Here is a 20,579-nt window from a genome sequence, read left to right on the forward strand (position 1 = left end):
CCCACGTGGGTGCAGGGGCTTAAGCACTTGGGACAACTTCTATTGCTTTCCCAGGCCATTTCAGAGAACTGGATCGGAAGTGGAGCAGCCGGGACTTGAACTGGCACCCATATTGCTTGCTGGTGCCGCAGACAGCAGCTGAACACCACAATACAGGTCCCCCATAAAAGCTCTTTCAACTTTCTCTCTAGATACCATTCCTCTTTCTCCCCAATCCTCTGATTAGAGTGTCTGTTCTTCCCTTCATTACAAAATTGTTTGCTAACACGGGAACAAAATGATGAAGACAGAGGCCTAGCTGATGACAAACTCCCATCCTTTATTGCTTCACACTGTGGAGCTGGAAATATATTTCTCAAGAAGCTCATCTTTGTTTTCTGAGGATGGTAGAGCAAGTGCTAATGTGGAGCGGTCACTTTGGAGTGCAAAGAGTCTGGACTTAACTCTTGTCTACCTCAGCCACACTGAGGCTCAGCTAAGAACCTCCTATGTTGAATCATTGTTGAGATGTTTAGATATAGCCTCAAAAGAGGCAAGGGAGAGAACACAACTTACTCGAAAAAAGGAGGACCCCACTAGCTTAATTTGTTCTGTACAAGTCCTTTTCTCAGGGCCCGGCGCCGTGGCTCACTTGGTTAATCCTCTGCCTGTGGCGCCGGCATCCCATATGGGTGCCGGGTTCTAGTCCCAACTGCTCCTCTTCCAGTCCAGCTCTCTGCTGTGGCCCGGGAGGGCAGTGGAGGATGGCCCAAGTGCTTGGACCCTGCATCCACATGGGAGACCGGGAGAAGCACCTGGCTCCTGGCTTCGGATTGGCACAGCGCCGGCTGTAGCGGCCATTTTGGGGGGGTGAACCAACAGAGGGAAGACCTTTCTCTCTGTATCTCTCTCTCGCTGTCTGTAACTCTACCTGTCAAATAAATAAGTAAAAATCTTAAAAAAAAAAAAAGTCTTTTTCTCTTCTGCATATGTGTGAGAATGAATTCTGCACATCAAATTTCACCCATCTCTCCCAGTGTTATGCTTCTGCTGCAGATGCTTAAGAATGAGCTGCTCCATTCAGTGTCTGGCCTATGGGTTTCACATAGCTCTGGTTTACACAGTGCTGGCAGGGCTGATAGGAACAAATGATAGTGTAGCATATTAGAAGGAGCAGATCAGAGGGCACAGTGCCAGCCTGGCAGCCTTGCAGAGCCAGCTCCTCTACCATGAGACCACGAGGGTGGGGTTGGATTCCGCAAGGGCTGGCACTCAGAATTATTCACCGGTTTAGTGCAAGGTTCAAATTACAAGCCTCAGCTCAGCAGTTTCCGGAGGAGGCATAATCACAGGACAGGCAAGGCCGCTGAGCTGACTGCATCAGAGAGATTGCAGTCGAATCTGCTGCTCGCCAGTTGTCCCTAGGGACACCTGTGAAGGGTGACGTGAAGACGGCTTTTAAGGTGAGGCCTCATTTCAAAGTAGTAGATAGAGTCTATAGACATAATGTGCAACATGAGTACTATAAATAACAAATGGTTCTGTATATGGGATTCATGCTACATGGGTAGATTTTAACTATTCTTGCCACAAAACAAAAAACGGGTAACTCTGGGAGATGATGGACACGTTAACTTGTTTTACTATGATTACGTTTGTATGGTCTATATGTGCCCCATAATATACTATATATCCTAAATATAGGAACCAAAATTATTTATAAAGAAGGTAAGCCTTGCTTTGTGACAGCTCCTACACTTAAGCAAATCTGACTAAAATACTGATGTTAGGTTATGCTTAGAATATATGCAGGCAAGTATGTCCAAGGAGAGGAGTAATTTCAACATAAGAAGCATATATCTGATATCTACTCTGTAAAGGGCATTTTGTCAAGTATCATGAAAAATTCTTAGAGGCTTTTGCCCTAATGTAGTAAATGAACCAGAGGCAATTTGGTTTCCCTTCTGGAAGTGGGTTCTGAATAGAACACTTATTCCATAGAGACACTGCAAGCGTTACTGTATTTAACCTTGTTCATGTCATCAGCCAGGGAGTGGAGTGTTTTCCTTGCATGGCTGATAAGAAGCTCGCTGCACTCAAAGTCAGAGATTAAGCAGGTTAATAAGGATGGGAATACAGATCAGATTTGCTATTTATTTAAATCATTTGGAGAACAAATTTTAAAGATTTTTGCTTTTAATGCAACTAATACAAAGTCTTTTATTTTGGTGTTCTGTCTTAAATTTTTGGTTATATTCATTGCATATGAGCTGTTGTATATTCTAAATTTCTCATTCTATTTGAACACCCTCCCATATGTCTACATTTGTTATGTATTTTGTTAATGCCTTAGAGTTTTATCACACTGCTGGGTCATATTTTGGTCATATTTTACATTACTTCCCTCTGTTGCTGGACACTGAGAGTTTGTTCAGTGCTTGCTTATGTTTGTGTGGTTTTAAAGAATTCTTTTGAGAGCTGTTTCTTCCTTCTAATTGTTTTCTTTGGATTAATTTCCACTTCTGAAATGTCAAGTTCAAAGATTCTGAAGTTCACACACAAGGACATTGCCCATTGCCCAACACTGCCAGGTACAGTGAGTGTTTGGGATTTTCTGGGATCTCTCAGTATTAGTGCATTTTAGTGTACATTATTTATTGGATGTCATGCTTGGTTGTCAGTTTCTGTGTAGATCCTCAGGGGTGGTTCCAAACTCAACATATCAGGAAGTACAGTATTATTATACCCCACAAATTTGACGTGAAACTCTATATTGCATCTTTTTTTTTTTTTTTTTTTACAGGCAGAATTAGACAGTGAGAGAGACAGAGAAAGGTCTTCCTTCTGTTGGGTCACCCCCCCAAATGGCCGCTACGGCCAGCCCAGGAGCCAGGTGCTTCCTTCTGGTCTCCCATGTGGGTGCAGGGCCCAAGCACGTGGGCCATCCTCCACTGCCTTCCTGGGCCACAGCAGAGAGCTGGACTGGAAGAGGAGCAACCGGGACAGAATCTGGTGCCCCAACCGGGACTAGAACCTGGTATGCCAGCGTCGCAGGCAGAGCCGCGGTGCCGGCCCTCTATATTGCATTTTATATTCATGTAACTTCCTTGTGTGCTATTTCTAGATAAAAGATAATATTAGTCTTCCAGAATATTATACTTTTACCATTCTAAGACCCTTAGATACAAGACAGAATAAAGCAGCTGAAAACCCTTTATCATATATATTATATACTTAATACATATTTGTAATTTGAAAGAATCAATTAACATGTTTATACCTTTGGAAAGTGGAGTAATTAGACACACAAATTAATGCAGGCATTTCATATGTTCAATCATTCATCACACACTTATTGAGCACCTGATATGTGCCAAATACTGTGATAAGCATTAATAATAGGTGAATAAATAAAATGGGTCGCTTGACTGACTCAGAGAAAATCAGTCTATAAAAGAAAGCTATAAGCCAATTTAAAAACATGTTGCGCATGCATGCAATAGGTATTTTGTCAAGTAAAAAAAAGAAAACATTAACCCAATGTAACAATTTTTGTAATTGAGACATGAGTAAACACTTATGGAAACATACAAAAAGGTTTTATTTATTCTGCCAGAAATTAAAGATAACAGAAGTCACTAAAGATGGCAGACCCTTAAAGATAGACTTTGAAAGATGAGTGGAATCTGTACTTAGAAAGCAGATCAGGGGCTGATGCTGTGGTGTAGGGGGTGAAGCTGCCGCCTGCAGTGCTGGCATCCCATAGGGCGCCAGTTCGAGTCTCGGCTGCTCCACTTCCAATTCAACTCTCTATTATAGCCTGGGAAAGCAGTGGAAGATGGCCCAAGTCCTTGGGCCCCTGCACCCAGAAGAAGCTCCTAGCCCCTGGCTTTGGATTGGCACAGCTCTGGTCATTGCAGCCATTTGGGGAGTGAACCAGCAGATGGAAGACCTCTCTCTCTCTCTCTCTCTCTCTGCAACTCTTTCAAATAAATAAATAAATCTTTTTTAAAAAAATACTATGCTTTAAATGCTATTGTTTTTATTTACTCAGGTTCAAAAAGGACCTAAAATGGAATACAGAGTTATTTTGGAAAAGTGACTTGGGAAACAGAAAGCAGATGAGAGGCAAATGAACACAATCTGTGAATTTCTTCTAATTTGCAATTCCTTGAGTCTACCAACAAGTCATCTTGACTGCTTAAAAATAAAAATCAATACCATTTTTTCACACAACTTTTAGTCTATCTCCCATTGAATTATCTAAGACATCTTCGTGGGAAACCAATTCTTTGGCTTTCTATTACCTCCATTGGTTTTCATGTATTTGTACAAATGCCAATACCACTCCATCTTGATTACTGTAGCTTTCTAGTAAGTCCTAACTATCACATAAATTTTGTAATCACTTTGTCACTCTACAGGTAAAACCTGAGGTGTTTTGTGACTTATTTGAATGAACAGATCTGTAATGATTCTTCCCCCGCTGGGTATCATTATGAAAACTTTTAAATGCTGTGTCTTTAGCTTCACTGCTCTTGTCTTCCATAACATGTAATCTGCTGTTAATCACATCTCATATATTTTTCCTGGATGTATTCTCACTGATTAGATGTTTTATTTTCCATTTCTGTCAGTTTCATCTTGGTCATTTATTACTTTCCATTGTTTTCTCAACATTAGCATGTGTTCTGTGTCCTAATCATGAGGAGAAAAATTATTACAGGCAGTCAATATGCTTGTTTGCTAGTTCCAACATCTCTGAGTTTGTTCGTTTTATCATAATTTTTATTTTTTGGATAATAAAAAATTTCATTTGCAAGATGATGGGGAACAGGATCTTTTGGTTAGGCACTGCTGTAATATAAAAAACATTTTGAACACAACTACAAGCATCTTTTTTCAGTCTATGCTTTCCATATTTTGCCTACTGACTTTGGATTAAGGTTTCAAACTTTTTTTTTATGCGTAACATTTTTGTTGGATGTTGGACAATATGACTTACTCATTGTTGGCTTATAGATTTTGTAGCACTTACTTATCATGTTGTATTTTGTTCTCACATGCAGTTAAGGTGTCAGAATCTGTTGAATCATTTCAAGGCTTGCTTTTAATTAGTTGTTAGGTTGGATCTAGAATAGACAAAGCCTGCTCTTGTATTACGCTATCTTTCTGCTCCAGGCTGTGAGAACATAAACTGTTCTCAGCCCATGTGAGCTGTAGGAAGTTTTTTTCCTTGTTTTTTTCCAGTGGTTCTTTCTCAGGCTAAGGCAGTTTCTTTTTGTACATACTCAGATCAGTAAGTAACCAAAGACTCTAGGGGACACTTTCAAATCTTCAGAAATTCTCCGCCTGCTTCTCCTCCTCCTCCTTCTTTCCCTTTCACTTTTCCCTCTTCCCCTCCCCCTCACTCTCCATTAGCCATTTCCTCTCTCTCTTCTACATTCTCTCTCTCTCTCTCTCTCTCTCTCTCTCGCCCTCTCTCTCTCACTGACTCTGACTTACCGCTCTTTCTGAAGTTCCACCTAGACCTCCTCCAGTCTCTGTATGCTCAAGTCAGTGAGGCACTATGCTCTCTTAGACTCCATGTTCCTGAACTGTATCTTGGAAAGTCCCTTTGATAATAATCTGATGCAATCCTAGGACCCATCTTATTTGTCTCTCTTTTCTTGTGGATCATAGCTGTGTGATCTGATATTCATTATGTAAAAATTGCCATTGTTGCAGGTGTGAAGATAAATGCAGGTCTACCCTGGTGAAAAGTGGAAGTCTCCTTTCTTTTCTGACATCATGTGGTACCCAGTTCTGGTCTGTAGTGTGACAGCTCACACACAGACAGTTTAATGCAATATCCTCAAAGAGCACTTCCTTGGTGCCTTTACTTAGAAGTTACTTTTCTCTACTCCAAATGTCACAGTTTGAAAACAAATTCAGTGACACATCCTCTTTTCTTCCTTTTGCGTGTAGTTGGGATATTAAGGAATGCTTAAGTAATCTCAATTTGATGCAAAGTCAAATATGTAAAAATGGTGTTTTTTGTTACCTAGTCATTTCTACAATGTGTATCACAGATCCAAAGGTAAGGATTACAGATGGAGTTAAACTAAAACTTGAGTGAGGTCAGTCATAGGGTGACAGTATCAGCCTTGAATATGATGTGGCAATGAGACTCTTTAAAAGCCAACTGTTTATTTTTAGACCTTGTCAAAATGCCCCGTGTTAAAAACAGTAGATAAAAACATCATGTGCTACACAGCACTGTCATTCATGTAGGGAAGAGGGAAGAGGTGGTAGGAACATGAGAAATAAATAAATAACATACATATGACCAGGACTCTTCAATGCACACTGTAGGTATTTACTTATTTAATCCTAAAAAAATTGCTGTGACTTAAACCGTATCGTTAGCTCATCTACATTTGAGGAAATTCAGGCACAATGAACCTAAGTAATTTCTCCAAGATTACACGGCCTGTTACTAGGAGACCCACAAGAATTACTGATAGCAACTGAAATTTTAAAATGTTATATTTATTTTTAAATGTGCTTGTTCACCTAAAGTGCAACTAATGGCTTATTTCATCAAAAGATAATAAAGAGAACAAACAAACAAACAAAAAACTCAGAAAAAGACTCCTGTCCTTTTGTCAGTCTTGTTTTCCCTTGGAGTTGTGAGGACTTCAGTGGAGAGACACTGATGCCTGTCCTGCATATTAGCGCAGAACTTGCTATTCTTTTGTCTGAATCTCCTGCAACTCCTCTCATTCCTGGGTGTCCCTGGGCTGTCTCTCCAGGTGGAGGCCTCCTGAGCAATGTTCTTACTACAAGGCGCACAGATGCTGCAGATGCTGGAGAACTCCTTGAGGAAGAGCCTCCCGGAATCCTTAAAGGTGACTTCTGAGGAGAGTAAGGAAGAGAAACATGCTCTGAAACTGGAGGAAAGGAGACGAACATTCTTGCAATATTTATTTTAGACCACGTGCTGCTTCATGTTTTCTCTCAATTTGTTTTCATTCTGTCCCTGCAAAATATTTGCTATCATGTCCTTATCACTCACATGACTAGATTAATAGGTTTGTCTACTCTCCCATAAATATCTATTTACAATTAGACAAATAATATTTGTCCAAACGCTGTCTTTGTTCTGACTGCAAAAATTAGTCCCTTGCTCCTTTCCAAAAAGCGTTTGAGGGTAGCACTTAAAATTTTCCCAGATTTCCCCTCCAAATTTGGCTAAGACTACATATTAATGTTTATTTGTTCACTCTAAAAGAACATTTTCCAGGTGAGAGCTTTACTGTCACAAACCTTTGAAATTAGCAGCAGATCAATTTCTACTTCCCAATTGCTCTGAACCTAATAAATATCAGCTATTCAGGGATAACTCTAATATCTTCCTTGACCTAGAATAACTAAACTCTCAGGATTAAATAAAACATACACATATGAATGCTTAAACCCAGAACTAGCCAAAGCAGCTCTAGATTCAGATCTTGTTTATATTTTTTCTTTAATAATGAAAAGAATGTGGTCCTCTCTGATGAACAATCTTTTCTAGATTTGTATTGTTTTATTTTTCTTTCTATAAAATTCATACACTTGATTAGTACATTTAGTTTCCTCACTCGTAACAGAGTTTTTAAAAAGATTTATTTCTTTATTTAAAAAGCAGAATGACAGTGAGGGCGACACACACACACACACACACATACACACACCCCTTCTATGGGCTGGCTCATTTTCTGAATGGCAGCAACAATGCCAGGAGATTGGAGCTCTCTCCAGGTCTTCTAAATGGATGGCAGGAGTCCAACCACTAGGCCACCACCTGCTGCTTTCACAGGGGTATTTGCAGGGAGGTAGATTGGAAGCAGAGCAGCCGGAAGTTGAATCTGAGTTACACTGAAGGATGCAAGCATTGCAAGCTGTGCTTGTCCCGCTGTACCACAACTCTGCTCCACCACAACAGATTGTTTTTCCTTGATTCTGTATAAAGGGTAAGAATATTAGCATTCTGTTGTTTGTAGATCATGTGGCTTCATTTTTATTTATTAGAATTGAGACAATTGACCATAATCTTTAATCACTACCAAAACAAAAGTACTTAAAATCAACTAATCTAATATTAAAATAAGAAAGATAAAATTAAAATTAGTCACTTTGATAAATCCCAGTAACATTTTTTCTGACAGGCAGAATTAGACAGTGAGAGAGAGAGAGACAGAGAGAAAGGTCTTCCTTCCGTTGGTTCACCCCCCAGATGGCGGCTATGGCTGGCGCGCTGTGCTGATCCGAAGCCAGGAGCCAGGTGCTTCTCTGGTCTCCCATGCGGGTGCAGGGCCCAAGCACTTGGGCCATCCTCCACTGCCTTCCCGGGCCACAGCAGAGAGCTGGACTGGAAGAGGAGCAACTGGGACAGAATCCAGTGCCCCAACAGGGACTAGAATCCAGGGTGCCGGCACCGCTGGCGGAGGATTAGCCTAGTGAGCCTCAGCGCCAGCCAAGTAACATTAATAAATAGTACCTAATACTTCACTGGACATGCCTCAACATGCAGGCAGCCTGCCTAAAAGGGTTCTTTATTTATTTTTTTTTTTTTTGACAGGCAGAGTGGACAGTGAGAGAGAGACAGAGAGAAAGGTCTTCCTTTTGCTGTTGGTTCACCCTCCAATGGCCGCCGCGGTAGGCGCGCTGCGGCCGGCGCACCGCGCTGCTCCGATGTCAGGAGCCAGGTGCTTCTCCTGGGCTCCCATGGGGTGCAGGGCCCAAGCACTTGGGCCATCCTCCACTGCACTCCCTGGCCACAGCAGAGAGCTGGCCTGGAAGAGGGGCAACCGGGACAGGATCGGTGCCCCGACCGGGACTAGAACCCGGTGTGCCGGCGCCGCAAGGCGGAGGATTAGCCTACTGAGCCGCGGCGCCGGCCTTTTTTGTGGTTCTTTCAGTAAGACACTGTCTGGAAACTTGTCTGAGATACCCTTGTGGTGACTCCTTTTTATTTTTTTTTTAAGGAATTATTTTATTCATTTGAAAGAGTTACAGAGAAAGGTAGAGCCAGAGAGAGAGAGGTCTTTCATTACGCTGGTTCACTCCCCAAATGACCGCAACGGCCAGAGCTGAGCCGATCCGAAGCCAGGAGCTTCTTCCAGGTCTCCCATGCCAGTGCAGGGGCCCAGGGACTTGGGCCATCTTCTACTGCTTTCCCAGGCCATAGCAGAGAGCTGGGTCTGAAGAAGAGCAGCTGGGACTCGAACCTGCACTCATATGGGATGCTGGCACTGCAGGCTGGGGCTTTAACCCACGGCACCACAGCACCAGCCCCACTGTGGTGACTCTTTTTAAAAGTTCTTCATGCTTAAAATTTTCCTATATTTGTGAAGAATTTTGTGATTAAAAATTCCCTTTATTCCTTGTGTTCAGTGGATTTGAACATTTAAATAAAACTTTTGGTATTTCCAAATGGTCCTTTCTTGGAGCCTTTCGGTGTAGAAGTAAAGCAGCACTCTTGGCTTCTCAGCTTTCAAAAAGGAATAGACTCTCTTCTCTGGTTATGCAGTAAGATCCATATTTTCCTCTGATAGAAATCTAGAATAATTGTAGCCAGGTAATTTTAATGGATGTATAAGCTGGAACTCACTGTTACTGAACACTTACTTGAGGACCAGTTGAGAAAATGTTCACCAACCGTTCTAACTAAACATTAGATTTTAAATACAGTTAATTGCCGGTATCAACTTCAGTTGGTTCAATGTACAGTAGTTGACTTTTATTTCTGTTTGGTATGTTCTGAGTTCAACAGGAGTAACAGAGTTTTAAGTAATTAGGCCACGACAAGAAAGAATAATAGTTTCATATATTTTCACATTCATTAAAGATTTATTTGAAAGGCAGAGTTATAGAGAGTCAGAGGGAGAGTCAGAGAGAGAGAGAGAGAGAGAGAGAGACAGACAGACAGACAGAGAATCTTCCACTGGTTCACTCCCCAAATGGCTGCAATGGCTGGAGCTGGGCCTCTCTGAAGCCAGGATCCAGGGTCTTCTTCCACATCTCCCACGTAGGTGCAGAGGCCCAAGGACTTGAGCTTTCCTCCACTGCTTTCCCAGACACATTGGCAGAGAGCTGGATCGAAGTGGAGCAGTCAGGAATTGAACTGGTGCCCATATGGGATGTTGGCACCACAGGAGGTGGCTTTACCCACTATGACACAGTGAAGGCCCCATATTTTCATATTTTGATGATATAATAGTGTAAATACATTTTATAGACACTCCCAAGACAGATTTGTGAAAAGACAGATTCTATATTTTTCCCAGTCTGTACTGAAACTGTATCCAACCTCCACTGATGACTGAACACAGAATAAATTGTTAAAGTCAGTCAACTTAAAAAGATTTTATTCTTTTCTCTTCCCCCCATCTAACATCAATTGTTCATGTAGGGTTAGAGGATGCAGGAGAGAAGGATACTGGTAGAGTGTTTGATCATCATTTGTATGTATGTGCCATTGTTTTGATTTCTGGTCATTGTATTTCCCAGTCAGTATCTTTTGAGGCTTCATGGTCACAAGTGTCATAAGGTCTATGGGCATATCTACTACTACATTACCTACTCCAAAATCATAAGACTATCTCTTGTCAACAGGTTTTCTTTCTTAGATCCTCACCTTCTCCCTTCCACCCCTGTTTTTCACCAGCTTGTCCAACATGGCAGATATGGGGATCCAGGGCTTTGTACAGACTATGGTACTCCAAAGCACATTCTCTTGAGCCCTAGGCAATAGGCACTTTTGGTTTGTCAAACTTCTTTAAATTCTCCAAAGGGTAGTGTCAGGGTCTCAAGCCCTAGGCTGGCCCCTGACCAGCAGGGGCCAGAACAGACACTCCCCAACAAGGTGAATGGGAGAGGTAAGGTCGACGGGTGATGAACACACCACAAGCACCTGTGAGTTCTGTCGAAGCAGGAACAGCTTTATTGAAGAAGTATGCAGGTTTATAAAGCTTACAAAAGACGTGGGCAGTAGGGGAGCCAATCAGTGAAAAGGTCATGCAGGCGTGGGTGGATCACGCACAGGGGCATCTTAAGCAAAGTATAGGGATCATGCACTGTCCACGTGTCCGGAACTAAAGTGGACCTATCCCTGCCGGTGGTCTGATCTTACGTAGCTTAACCGCAGCAGCCACAGACACACCCCTCGAACATCCGCCAGGCGCCATGTTGTAATGGAGATTTTAGGCAATGCCCAACAGGGTAGAGTGGGAATTTATGTTAAAGAGGTTTGAACATACACAGTAATTTCCTTTCTGAACATCCTTCAAAACAGTTTCACATTCATGTCAACTTGTAGGCATATTTTAGGAAGAATTATTTGTGGAAGATTACCAAACTGAAAGGATCATAAACTAGTAAATTAATATGTTTCCTGTGATTCATTAATCTAATGGAATATTACTCAGCTATTAAAAATAATTAAGGGGACTGCCGGCTCACTCCGCCTGTGGCACCGGCACACCGGGTTCTAGTTTCTGTTGGGGTGCCAGATTCTGTACCGGTTGCTCCTCTTCCAGTCCAGCTCTCTGCTGTGGCCCAGGAAGGAAGTGGAGGATGGCCCAAGTGCTTGGGTCCCTGAACCCGCATGGGAGACCGGGAGGAAGCACCTGGCTCCTAACTTTGGATTGGCGCAGCGCACCGGCCATAGTGGCCATTTGGGGGCAGGGGGTGTGAACCAACGGAAAAGGAAGATCTTTCTCTCTGTCTCTCTCTCTCTCACTGTCTAACACTGCCTGTCAAAAAAAAAAAAAAAAAAATTAAGGGGCTGGCGCTGTGGTGGAGAGGGTAAAGCCTGTAGTGCCGGCATCCCATATGGGTGCCGGATGGTATCCCAGATGCTCTGCTTCCAAGCCAGCTCTTTGCTATGGCCTGGGAAAGCAGCAGAAGATGGCCCAAGTCATTGGGCCCCTGCACTCACATGGGAGACCCAGAAGAAGCTCCTGGCTCCTGGCTTCGGATCTGCGCAGCTCCGGCCATTATGGTCATCTCGGGAGTGAATCAGCAGATGGAAGACCTCTCTCACTCTCTCTCTGCCTCTGCCTCTCTGTAACTCTGCCTTTCAAATATATAAATAAATCTTTTTTAAAAATTGAACATCTTTATGCTTACATTTCTAGAAAAATGTTTTAATTTTTAAGATGTAATTTTTGACATTTTCCCACTTGCACTTCATATATAGATATTATATACATGCACATAAAGACTACTTTTTTCTTGGGAAAAGTGAGGTTAATATCACAAAGTGAAGGATTCATGACAATGATAATAACTTGAGGAAAGCTGAGTATATTGTTTGTGTATGTGCATGACTAGAAGAGAATCTGCAAAAAAGATAATTTAAAATCTTGTCATAATTTTACAGAAATAATATTTGTCCTGATGAATAAGGCATTTGTCTCTCCCTTTCCAAAAAGCTGACCTTCCTATCTTGGGATTTTGCAGGTTTTTGGGACTGTCTTCCACATAAATCATGGAAACCCATTCAACCTTAAGGCCCTGGTGGACAAGTGGCCTGATTTTAATACAGTGGTTGTCCGTCCTCAGGAGGAGGTAAGTTGTTAGTTGGAGATACAGAGAAACTCCTATGTTCATATTGGCTGTGTGCCTACCATGCACCAGGCAATGTGGTAAACCCCATAGATCATGAAATGAATCAAAGTGATGGTGAATAAGTGTTTGTCTTCAAGAAGCTCACAGACTGAAGGAAAAGAAAGACAGATAAATTAAACTTGGTCACAAGTATACGAGGACACACACATGAGGTTCAGAACTAGTCCAAGTAAAAGCTGATGGATTAACTATGCAGTTCAGGGGTGGAGTTTACAAGATGTGGTTAGGGACACTGCCTGATGGAGATTTCATTGGAACTGGATTTTGCAGTTCAATATATTTTTGTCAAGCTGATAAGGAAAAGTGGAAATTATAGCTAGAGTAAATAGCAAGAACAAAGATATGAAAGTGTGTAATAAGTTAGGATGACTATAAAGACTAAAATTACATTGTTAGAATTTCCATATGCAATTTGGAGAACAACTTATAAGCTAGTGAAGCTAAATAGATAATACAATTCAAAGATGAGTTTATTTTCAACGATTAAAAAACAAAGCAGAAGGCCCAAGCAAGATGACAGAACAGAATTCTCTGGGAATTGTTCTCCCATAGAGATATCTGTTTGAACAACTACTCTTGAAGAAAAAAACCTTTACAAGCTCACGGTAACTCTTGTAGCACAGAAATTTACAGATTGAGGGAATAAATTTCCAATTATGCATCTGATAATAGACTAATATCAAAAATATATGAGAAACTCAACTAAAGGCATGAAAATGAATCGCCTGATTTTAGAATGTCAAAGGACTTAAATAAGTGCTTTCCAAAGAAGATACAGAGATGGCCAGCAGTAGTATGTAAAAAAAATATTTTGGGTGTTTGGGGAGATGTTGGTAAAATATGTTGGACACAAAATTTCCATTACATGGAAAAAATAAGTTCAAGAGATCTTTTTGACTATATAGTTACTAGGATTTATAATAATACATCATATTTTGAAAACTGCTGAGAGTGTATATAAAGTGTTCTCACCACAAAAATCCATCTGAAGTAATGCAAATATTGATTAGCTACATTTAGTCACTCCACAATGTATATATACAAGGATGCTTCATGGAAAAATACTTGAAAGAATTGAAAAATTTTTGAAATCCATGCATAATTTTGTTTGACTGTGTTTCTTTGGGTGGAAGAAAGTAGCAGTTTACTTGCAATGCACAGAGCAAGGAGTCACAAAGCTACTGGTCACTCTTTTGACTCCTCAAGGGATTACAGGCAGTGAATTTACCAGATTAAATTGGGGCTTGAGCAGTGAGTTGTCAGCTCCTCTGTGGGCCTCTGGATAGGCTACAGTGTTGATGACCTTCCTTTAATTGGTCAATGATAGTGGAGAAAGGTGGGTACCTCTCTGTCTAGCCTGTGGGCAATTTGGATGCTAAACTTTGCTAGATCAGTGCCAGCAAGTTTGTGTGAAGCTCTGATTATAGAGGCCAGCACTGCGATGTTAACATAGAGGTCATCTGAGTCTTTGTGATCTCATCCAGCTTTTTCTTTTGTAAAATACATTTTCCATGATTTTTTGAAGATCCCTCATATATATGGATTTCATTTGTTTTAAAAGATTTATTTATTCATTTGAAAGGCAGGGTAACAGAAAGAGGGAGAGATAGGTGAGAGAGAAGTCTTCCATCTGCATTTTCACTCACCAAATGGCCACAACGGCCAGGACTAGGCCAGGCTGAAGCCGGGAGCCAGGAGCTTCATGCAGGACTCCTATGTGGGTGCCTGGGGAACAAGCCCTTGGATCATCCTTCTATACTTTTCCCAGGTCACTAGCAAGGAGCTGGATTGGAAATGGAGCAGCTGATACAAGAATCAGAGACCGTATGGGATGGCAGCATCGCTGGCAGCAGCATAATCCACAGTGTCACAACACTAGTCCCCAAATTTCTTTTTTTTTTTTGGCATCAAAATAAACATACCTTTTAATTTTCTACAAACTTTTTGAAATACTCTCATGCTTCAAGATATCATGTTGTGGGGCTGACACTATGGTGTAGTGGGTAAAGCCGCTGCCTGCAGAGCTGGCATCCCTTATGGGCACCAGTTCAAGTCCCAGCTGCTCCACTTCTGATCCAGCTCTCTGCTACGGTCTAGGAAAGCAGTAGAAGATGGCCCAGGTGCTCGGGCCCCTGCACCCACGTGGGAGACCCAGAGGAAACTCCTGGCTTCTGGCTTTGCATCAGCACAGCTCCAGTCATTGTGGCTAATTGGGGAGTGAACCAGAGGTTGATGACCCCTCTCTCTATCTGCATCTCCTTCTCTCTCTGTGTAACTGTGGCTTTCAAGTAAAATAAATAAATCTTTAAAAAAATCATGGGCCGGCGCCGCGGCTCACTAGGCTAATCCTCCGCCTTGCGGCGCCAGCACACCAGGTTCTAGTCCCGGTCGGGGCACCGGATTCTGTCCCGGTTGCCCCTCTTCCAGGCCAGCTCTCTGCTGTGGCCCGGGAAGGCAGTGGAGGATGGCCCAAGTGCTTGGGCCCTGCACCCCATGGGAGACCAGGATAAGCCCCTGGCTCCTGCCATCTGATCAGCGCTGTGCGCCAACCGCGGCGGCCATTGGAGGGTGAACCAACGGCAAAAGGAAGACCTTTCTCTCTGTCTCTCTCTCTCACTGTCCACTCTGCCTGTCAAAAAATCATGCTGTAATTGAAATTCAATTGTCATTTAAAATTGGAATATAAGTCTGTTAAAAGGTGGCTGTTTGGCACAGTGGTCAAGACACTGCTTGGGATGGTTGCATTCCGTACTGGAGTGCCTGGATCCAAGTCCCAGTTCTGCTTCTGCTAATTACTACCCTTGGGAGGCAGTGAGTGATGGGAGAATGGAATCGAGTTCCATGCTTGTTGCTTTGGCCTATCCAAGACTTGGCTATTGCAGGCATTTGGGAAGTGAACCAGCAGATATGAGATGCCACTCTGCCTTTCTGTCTGTCTCTCTGTTCTTATCTTTCAAATAAGTAAATACAATGTAAAAGTCAATTTAAAAATTGAAAAGTACATACAAATTAATAAAGTATCAAAAATACCAGTATAACTATAAAGTTATTTTAAAATTACTAAACATTATATAAAAATCAAGAAATTTGCAATAATAATAAAAATTGAGCAGCCATACAATTATTAGATATTTTACAATTGTTATAGATTTTTTTATGTGATCCTAAGCCACAAAATATGTCAATAGCATATTGCTGATTTGAATGTGCATTTTTGTGTAATATTCAAGTATTTATAAAACAGTTTTCTAATTCTGCACTAGTTGTGGCAATCTTTTCTTCTGCCTCCTTGTTCCAAATAATTTCATCTTGAGAATATGTGGGGTTTTTGTTTTTGTTTGTTTTTCTGAATAATAATTTATTTTATCATAGTAATTTTAAAAAGTAATTTATTTTTTGTCCTCTTTGGTTTCATTACACAGAGATGGAGATTTTAATCCAGCATTATCATTATCATTTTTTTGAAGAATTATTTACTTACTTGAAAGAGAGAGAAAGACAGACAGACAGAGATTGATTTTCAATTTGTTTGTTCATTCCCAAAAGACTGCAATGGCCAGGGCTGGGACAAGCTGAAGTCAGGAGCCAAGAACTCCATCCAGTTCACCCTTGCATATGAGGGCCCAAGGATTTAGGCCATCTTCTGCTGTTTTCCTAGGTCTATTAGCAGGGAGCTGGATCTGAAGTAGAGCAGACAGGACTTGATTCAGTGACCATATGAGATGTCAGTGTAGCAGGAGGTGGCTTAACCCTTAGAATCACAATGCTGGTCCCTCAAATTTTTTAAAAAATTCATTTATTTGAAATACAGGGAAGTAGGAGAGAGAGAGAGAGAGAGAGAGAGAGAGAGAATCCACATCTGCTGTTCACTCCCCAAACACCCTCAAGAGCTGAGGCTGGGCCATGCATAAACTGGGAGCCAAAAATTAATCCAGTTCCCCTATGTGAGTGGTGGGGATCCAAGCACTTCAGCCATTCAAACTGCCTTCCTGGGTGCTCATTATCTGTAAGTCAGATTCGGGAATGTAGGAATGGGGCCTCAAGCACTCAGGCATCCTAGCAGTATTAACCACTGCACTCAACACCTCACCATGTCCATTTTAACATGGTCATGTTCATCATGTGCAAATATTGTAACTGAGGAAAGTTTTTTTTGCAATGGAAGATTTCATTTGTCAGTTGCTTTTCCTCTTCTTGTTGAGGAGAATGGAGATATAAAAGAATGCTCTCTAAATCATTGTGTCTGTTTAATTTGAAGTTTTAATGTGATTCAGAGGTAGAGAACAGTATTATTCTGGAATTTTAGGTCATGAATTGAATATTTTAATCTTTGTTCTTGGTTTCATTTAGTCAGAAATAATTATAATGCCCCAATTAGAACATTATTCTTTTTTGCTTAAAAATAGTGAAGTATAGTGGTATTTTGAAAAAATAGCATTGCAATCATGAACCATAAGGAATGTGTCTCATTGTCCCTTTCTCAATGATAACAGAATATGAGAGATGACCTTGACCACTATACCAATACATACCACATCTACACCAGGGACCCCAAAAACTGTCAAGAACTCCTTGATTCTCCAGATGTCATCAACTGGAAACAGCACCTGCAGATTCAAAGTAAGCAAGAGCAATGTTATGTGTGGGGAATTATTTCTGTTTGCTAAGCAAGTCACCATAGGACTCAACTCTCCTTCCTTCAAGCTCCAGATCCTCAGCCTGTGGCTGACTTTTTAACTCAGCTGTTTCTTTATCCACAGAAGTGGAACTATATCAAAATTTTGGAAAAATGGACTATATATAGACAACCACAATATAATTCTTGCTACCAAGGTTTTAATGCATGTTTTGTAGCTGTATCCATGACCCTTAGGATGATTGGATGTCACAGCAGAGTTTATCTCTGACCTTCCATTACCAGAATAGGGGGAGTTCATTGTGCCTTAGAACACCTCCAAGGTCACTTAAGACTACTGTGATTTTGAGCATACACTCTTGTTATCAGACTCCCAGGAATAATATCTGTCTGTCAGTTGCTTTTGTGATTTTTGCCAGTTGAACTACCATCTCTGAAATCATGTTATTCATATATAGACCTGAGAATAATAATAGACCCTAGAGCATGGAACACTAAAAAGATTTTTAAAAATTTGGAGTTAGGAAGAACTTAAAACAATATCAGGAGGTGTCAGTTAACTTTTACTTCATGGCAAACCTCACGATGCTGTGAACCAACAATTTAGGTTAGGCTTTGCCGCGGCTCACTTGGCTAATCCTCCGCCTGCAGCGCCGGTACCCCGGGTTCTAGTCCCAGTTGGAGAGCCGGATTCTGTCCCGGTTGCCCCTCTTCCAGGCCAGCTCTCTGCTGTGGCCCGGGAGTGCAGTGGAGGATGGCCCAAGTGCGTGGGCCCTGCACCCACATGGGAGACCAGGATAAGCACCTGGCTCCTGGCTTCGGATCAGCGTGGTGCGCCGGCTGCAGCGGCCATTAGGGGGGTGAACCAATGGAAAAAAGGAAGACCTTTCTCTCTGTCTCTCTCACTTCCACTCTGCCTGTCAAAAATAAATAAATAAATAAAACAAAATAAATCATCTTTGGTTATCAAAATGACATGATTATGTAACCCAGAACATGCAGTTCCAGTCTCACTATTGCCACTAGTAACTTGACCATAGCTAAATCCATCTCTGGACATGTTTTCAGTTATGCAGAACAGGAAAAATTGCACAAAACTTAACTCCCTAGTAGTACTAATGTCAGAGCAAAAGTTTTCCTGATTTTTTTTTAATTTATTTTTTTGACAGGCAGAGTTAGACAGTGAGAGAGAGAGAGACAGAGAGAAAGGTCTTCCTTCCGTTGGTTCACTCACCAAATGGCCGCCTTGGCTGGCGCTGTGCCAATCTGAAGCCAGGAGCCAGGTGCTTCCTCCTGGTTTCCCATGCAGGTGCAGGGCCCAAGCACTTGGGCCATCCTCCACTGCCTTCCCGGGCCACAGCAGAGAGCTAGACTGGAAGAGGAGCAACCAGGATAGAATCCAGCACCCCAACCAGGACTAGAACCTGGGGTACTGGCGCCACAGGTGGAGGATTAGCCAAGTGAGCCGCGGCGCCAGCCTCCTGATTGTTTTTTAAATATTTATTTATTTACTTGAGAGGCAGTGTTACAGACAGAGAGAAGGAAAGACAGAGAGAGAGGTCTTCTGTCCGCTGATTCACTCCCAAACTGGCTGCAAAAGCCGACCCAGAGCTGGGCTGATCCAAAGCCAGGAGCCAGGAACTTCTTCTGGGTCTCCTATGTGGGTGCAGGATTCCAAGCACTTGGGTCATCTTCCACTGCTTTCCCAGGCCTTCAGTAGGGATCTGGATCAGAAGTAGAGCAGCCTGGACTTGAACTGGTGCCCATATGGGATGTCAACCCCATAGGCAGATGCTTAACTTACTGTACCACAGCACCAGCTCCAAGGTTTCCTGATTCTAAATCTCAGTGCTTTCTACTCTTCTGGAAAACATCTCTCTAGAATGTACGTAGACCATTACCCATGTCCTTTTATCACTCTAGGCTCACAGGCCAGCCTGAATGAGGTGATACAAAATCTTTCATCCATTAAATCTTTCAAAATCAAGCGTTCAGAAAGCTTTCTGTATATGACATCTGGGACTATCAAGAAACTGATTCCTTCCCTGCTAGAAGGAAAGAATTTATCACCCAGTGGTGGCAAGCCCAAGGCCATGTGAGTTTGATAAAAGTCACTCTGTACTACTCACACCTCTCATTGCTAAAGTAGCTTCCCAATTTCTCTCCCTGATTTCTTTCTGGCTCTCACAGTCAATGCTCTAAAAAGTAGTCAAGAAATTTTTTTTTTCAAAAAAAAAGTAATTCAACCCATGCTTATCCCTTGCTTTAAAAACTACCACCATCTCCCATTGCACCTGGAATAGATCCAGCCTCGGTCTGCCATTTCAACATTTCTGGCTCTTCTTGACCCCTTCCTCCATCAATACTAGTCTTTCTTTGCTCTATCCTCAAAGCCTACCCATCCTTGAGGACTTTGTGTTTGCTGTTTCCTGACTGTGTACTCTGTCTCTCAAGATAATAGAGGTCAGAACAAATATAAATCCTCATACTCATGGGTTATGCTTTCTTTCTTGACTCTCCATAGCAACCAAGAGAAGTTCAAACCCTTATCCTTGGATGTTGCCCATGCTTCCTTGGTGAACAAATTCTGGTATTATGGTGGTAATGAGAGGAGCCAAAGATTCATTGAGCGCTGCATCCGGACCTTCCCCACCAGTGGTCTACTGGGGCCTGAGGGAAACCTTGTGTCCTGGAACCTGATGGACCAGACTGGAGAAACACGAATGGCAGGCACCCTACCTGAGTACCGGTGCCAAGGCCTCGTCTCCTATGTTGTCCATGCTCAGGAGGTGACTATGGAGAAACTTGGCTTTCCCGTCTATTCTCACACAGACAAGACTAACATAGCTATGCAAAGAATGAGTGACACTCTGCACCATCTCCAAATGCCCTGTGACTGGAACCAGTGGATCTGCATGCCTGTGTGAAGTCAGCCCTGAATTCAAGATTTGGGTAGTTCTAAACATTCAACTGGAAGAGTGGATAGGCAGTGAAAAGAATAAATAAATCATAGCAATCAGTAAATGGAGTGAGTGCTGTTTGGGTTCTCATGAAAAGGTATGAATTGTCAACAGGACTGCCATGGACTTCCCTTAGATTTCTTGATGTAAAGCAGGCCCAGGTCCTCCTGGGTTGGATCCAGGGACTTTAGTTTCTCACACTTCCTGAATCTTTGGGATACTCATTTATCAGATACATATTGCTCCAAAATGCTTCTCCTGGGACTCTGAGTGCACAGGTTGGGTTGGGACAGTCTCTTGCTGGGGCAGGGGAGGTGATACATTCTGGACATTGTGACTTTCTCCCC

General features: G+C 42.1%; 1 protein-coding gene across 1 annotated transcript; it reads left to right on the forward strand.

Moving 5' to 3' along the window:
* Positions 1–1,284: 1,284 nt before the first annotated feature.
* LOC133763002 (glycine N-acyltransferase-like) lies at positions 1,285–20,296 on the forward strand. Its single transcript, XM_062196093.1, has 6 exons — positions 1,285–1,442; positions 6,774–6,869; positions 12,469–12,576; positions 17,130–17,256; positions 19,196–19,367; positions 19,797–20,296. The coding sequence occupies exons 2-6, from the start codon at positions 6,792–6,794 to the stop codon at positions 20,197–20,199; spliced, it is 888 nt and encodes a 295-aa protein (XP_062052077.1). The 5' UTR covers positions 1,285–1,442; positions 6,774–6,791; the 3' UTR covers positions 20,200–20,296.
* The last annotated feature ends 283 nt before the right edge of the window (positions 20,297–20,579 follow it).

The sequence above is a fragment of the Lepus europaeus genome, chromosome 7, assembly GCF_033115175.1.
Source record: "Lepus europaeus isolate LE1 chromosome 7, mLepTim1.pri, whole genome shotgun sequence".
Classification (NCBI taxonomy): domain Eukaryota; kingdom Metazoa; phylum Chordata; class Mammalia; order Lagomorpha; family Leporidae; genus Lepus; species Lepus europaeus.

What these genes read in the sequence shown, in the direction of transcription:
- LOC133763002 (XM_062196093.1), top strand. Translation starts at nt 6,792, where the DNA reads ATGTTCTTACTACAAGGCGCACAGATGCTGCAGATGCTGGAGAACTCC. An exon ending in ACAGCACCTGCAGATTCAAA is followed by an intron (nt 17,257 to 19,195) that starts GTAAGCAAGAGC and finishes TTATCACTCTAG; the next exon opens with GCTCACAGGCCAGCCTGAAT. An exon ending in GGTGGCAAGCCCAAGGCCAT is followed by an intron (nt 19,368 to 19,796) that starts GTGAGTTTGATA and finishes GACTCTCCATAG; the next exon opens with CAACCAAGAGAAGTTCAAAC.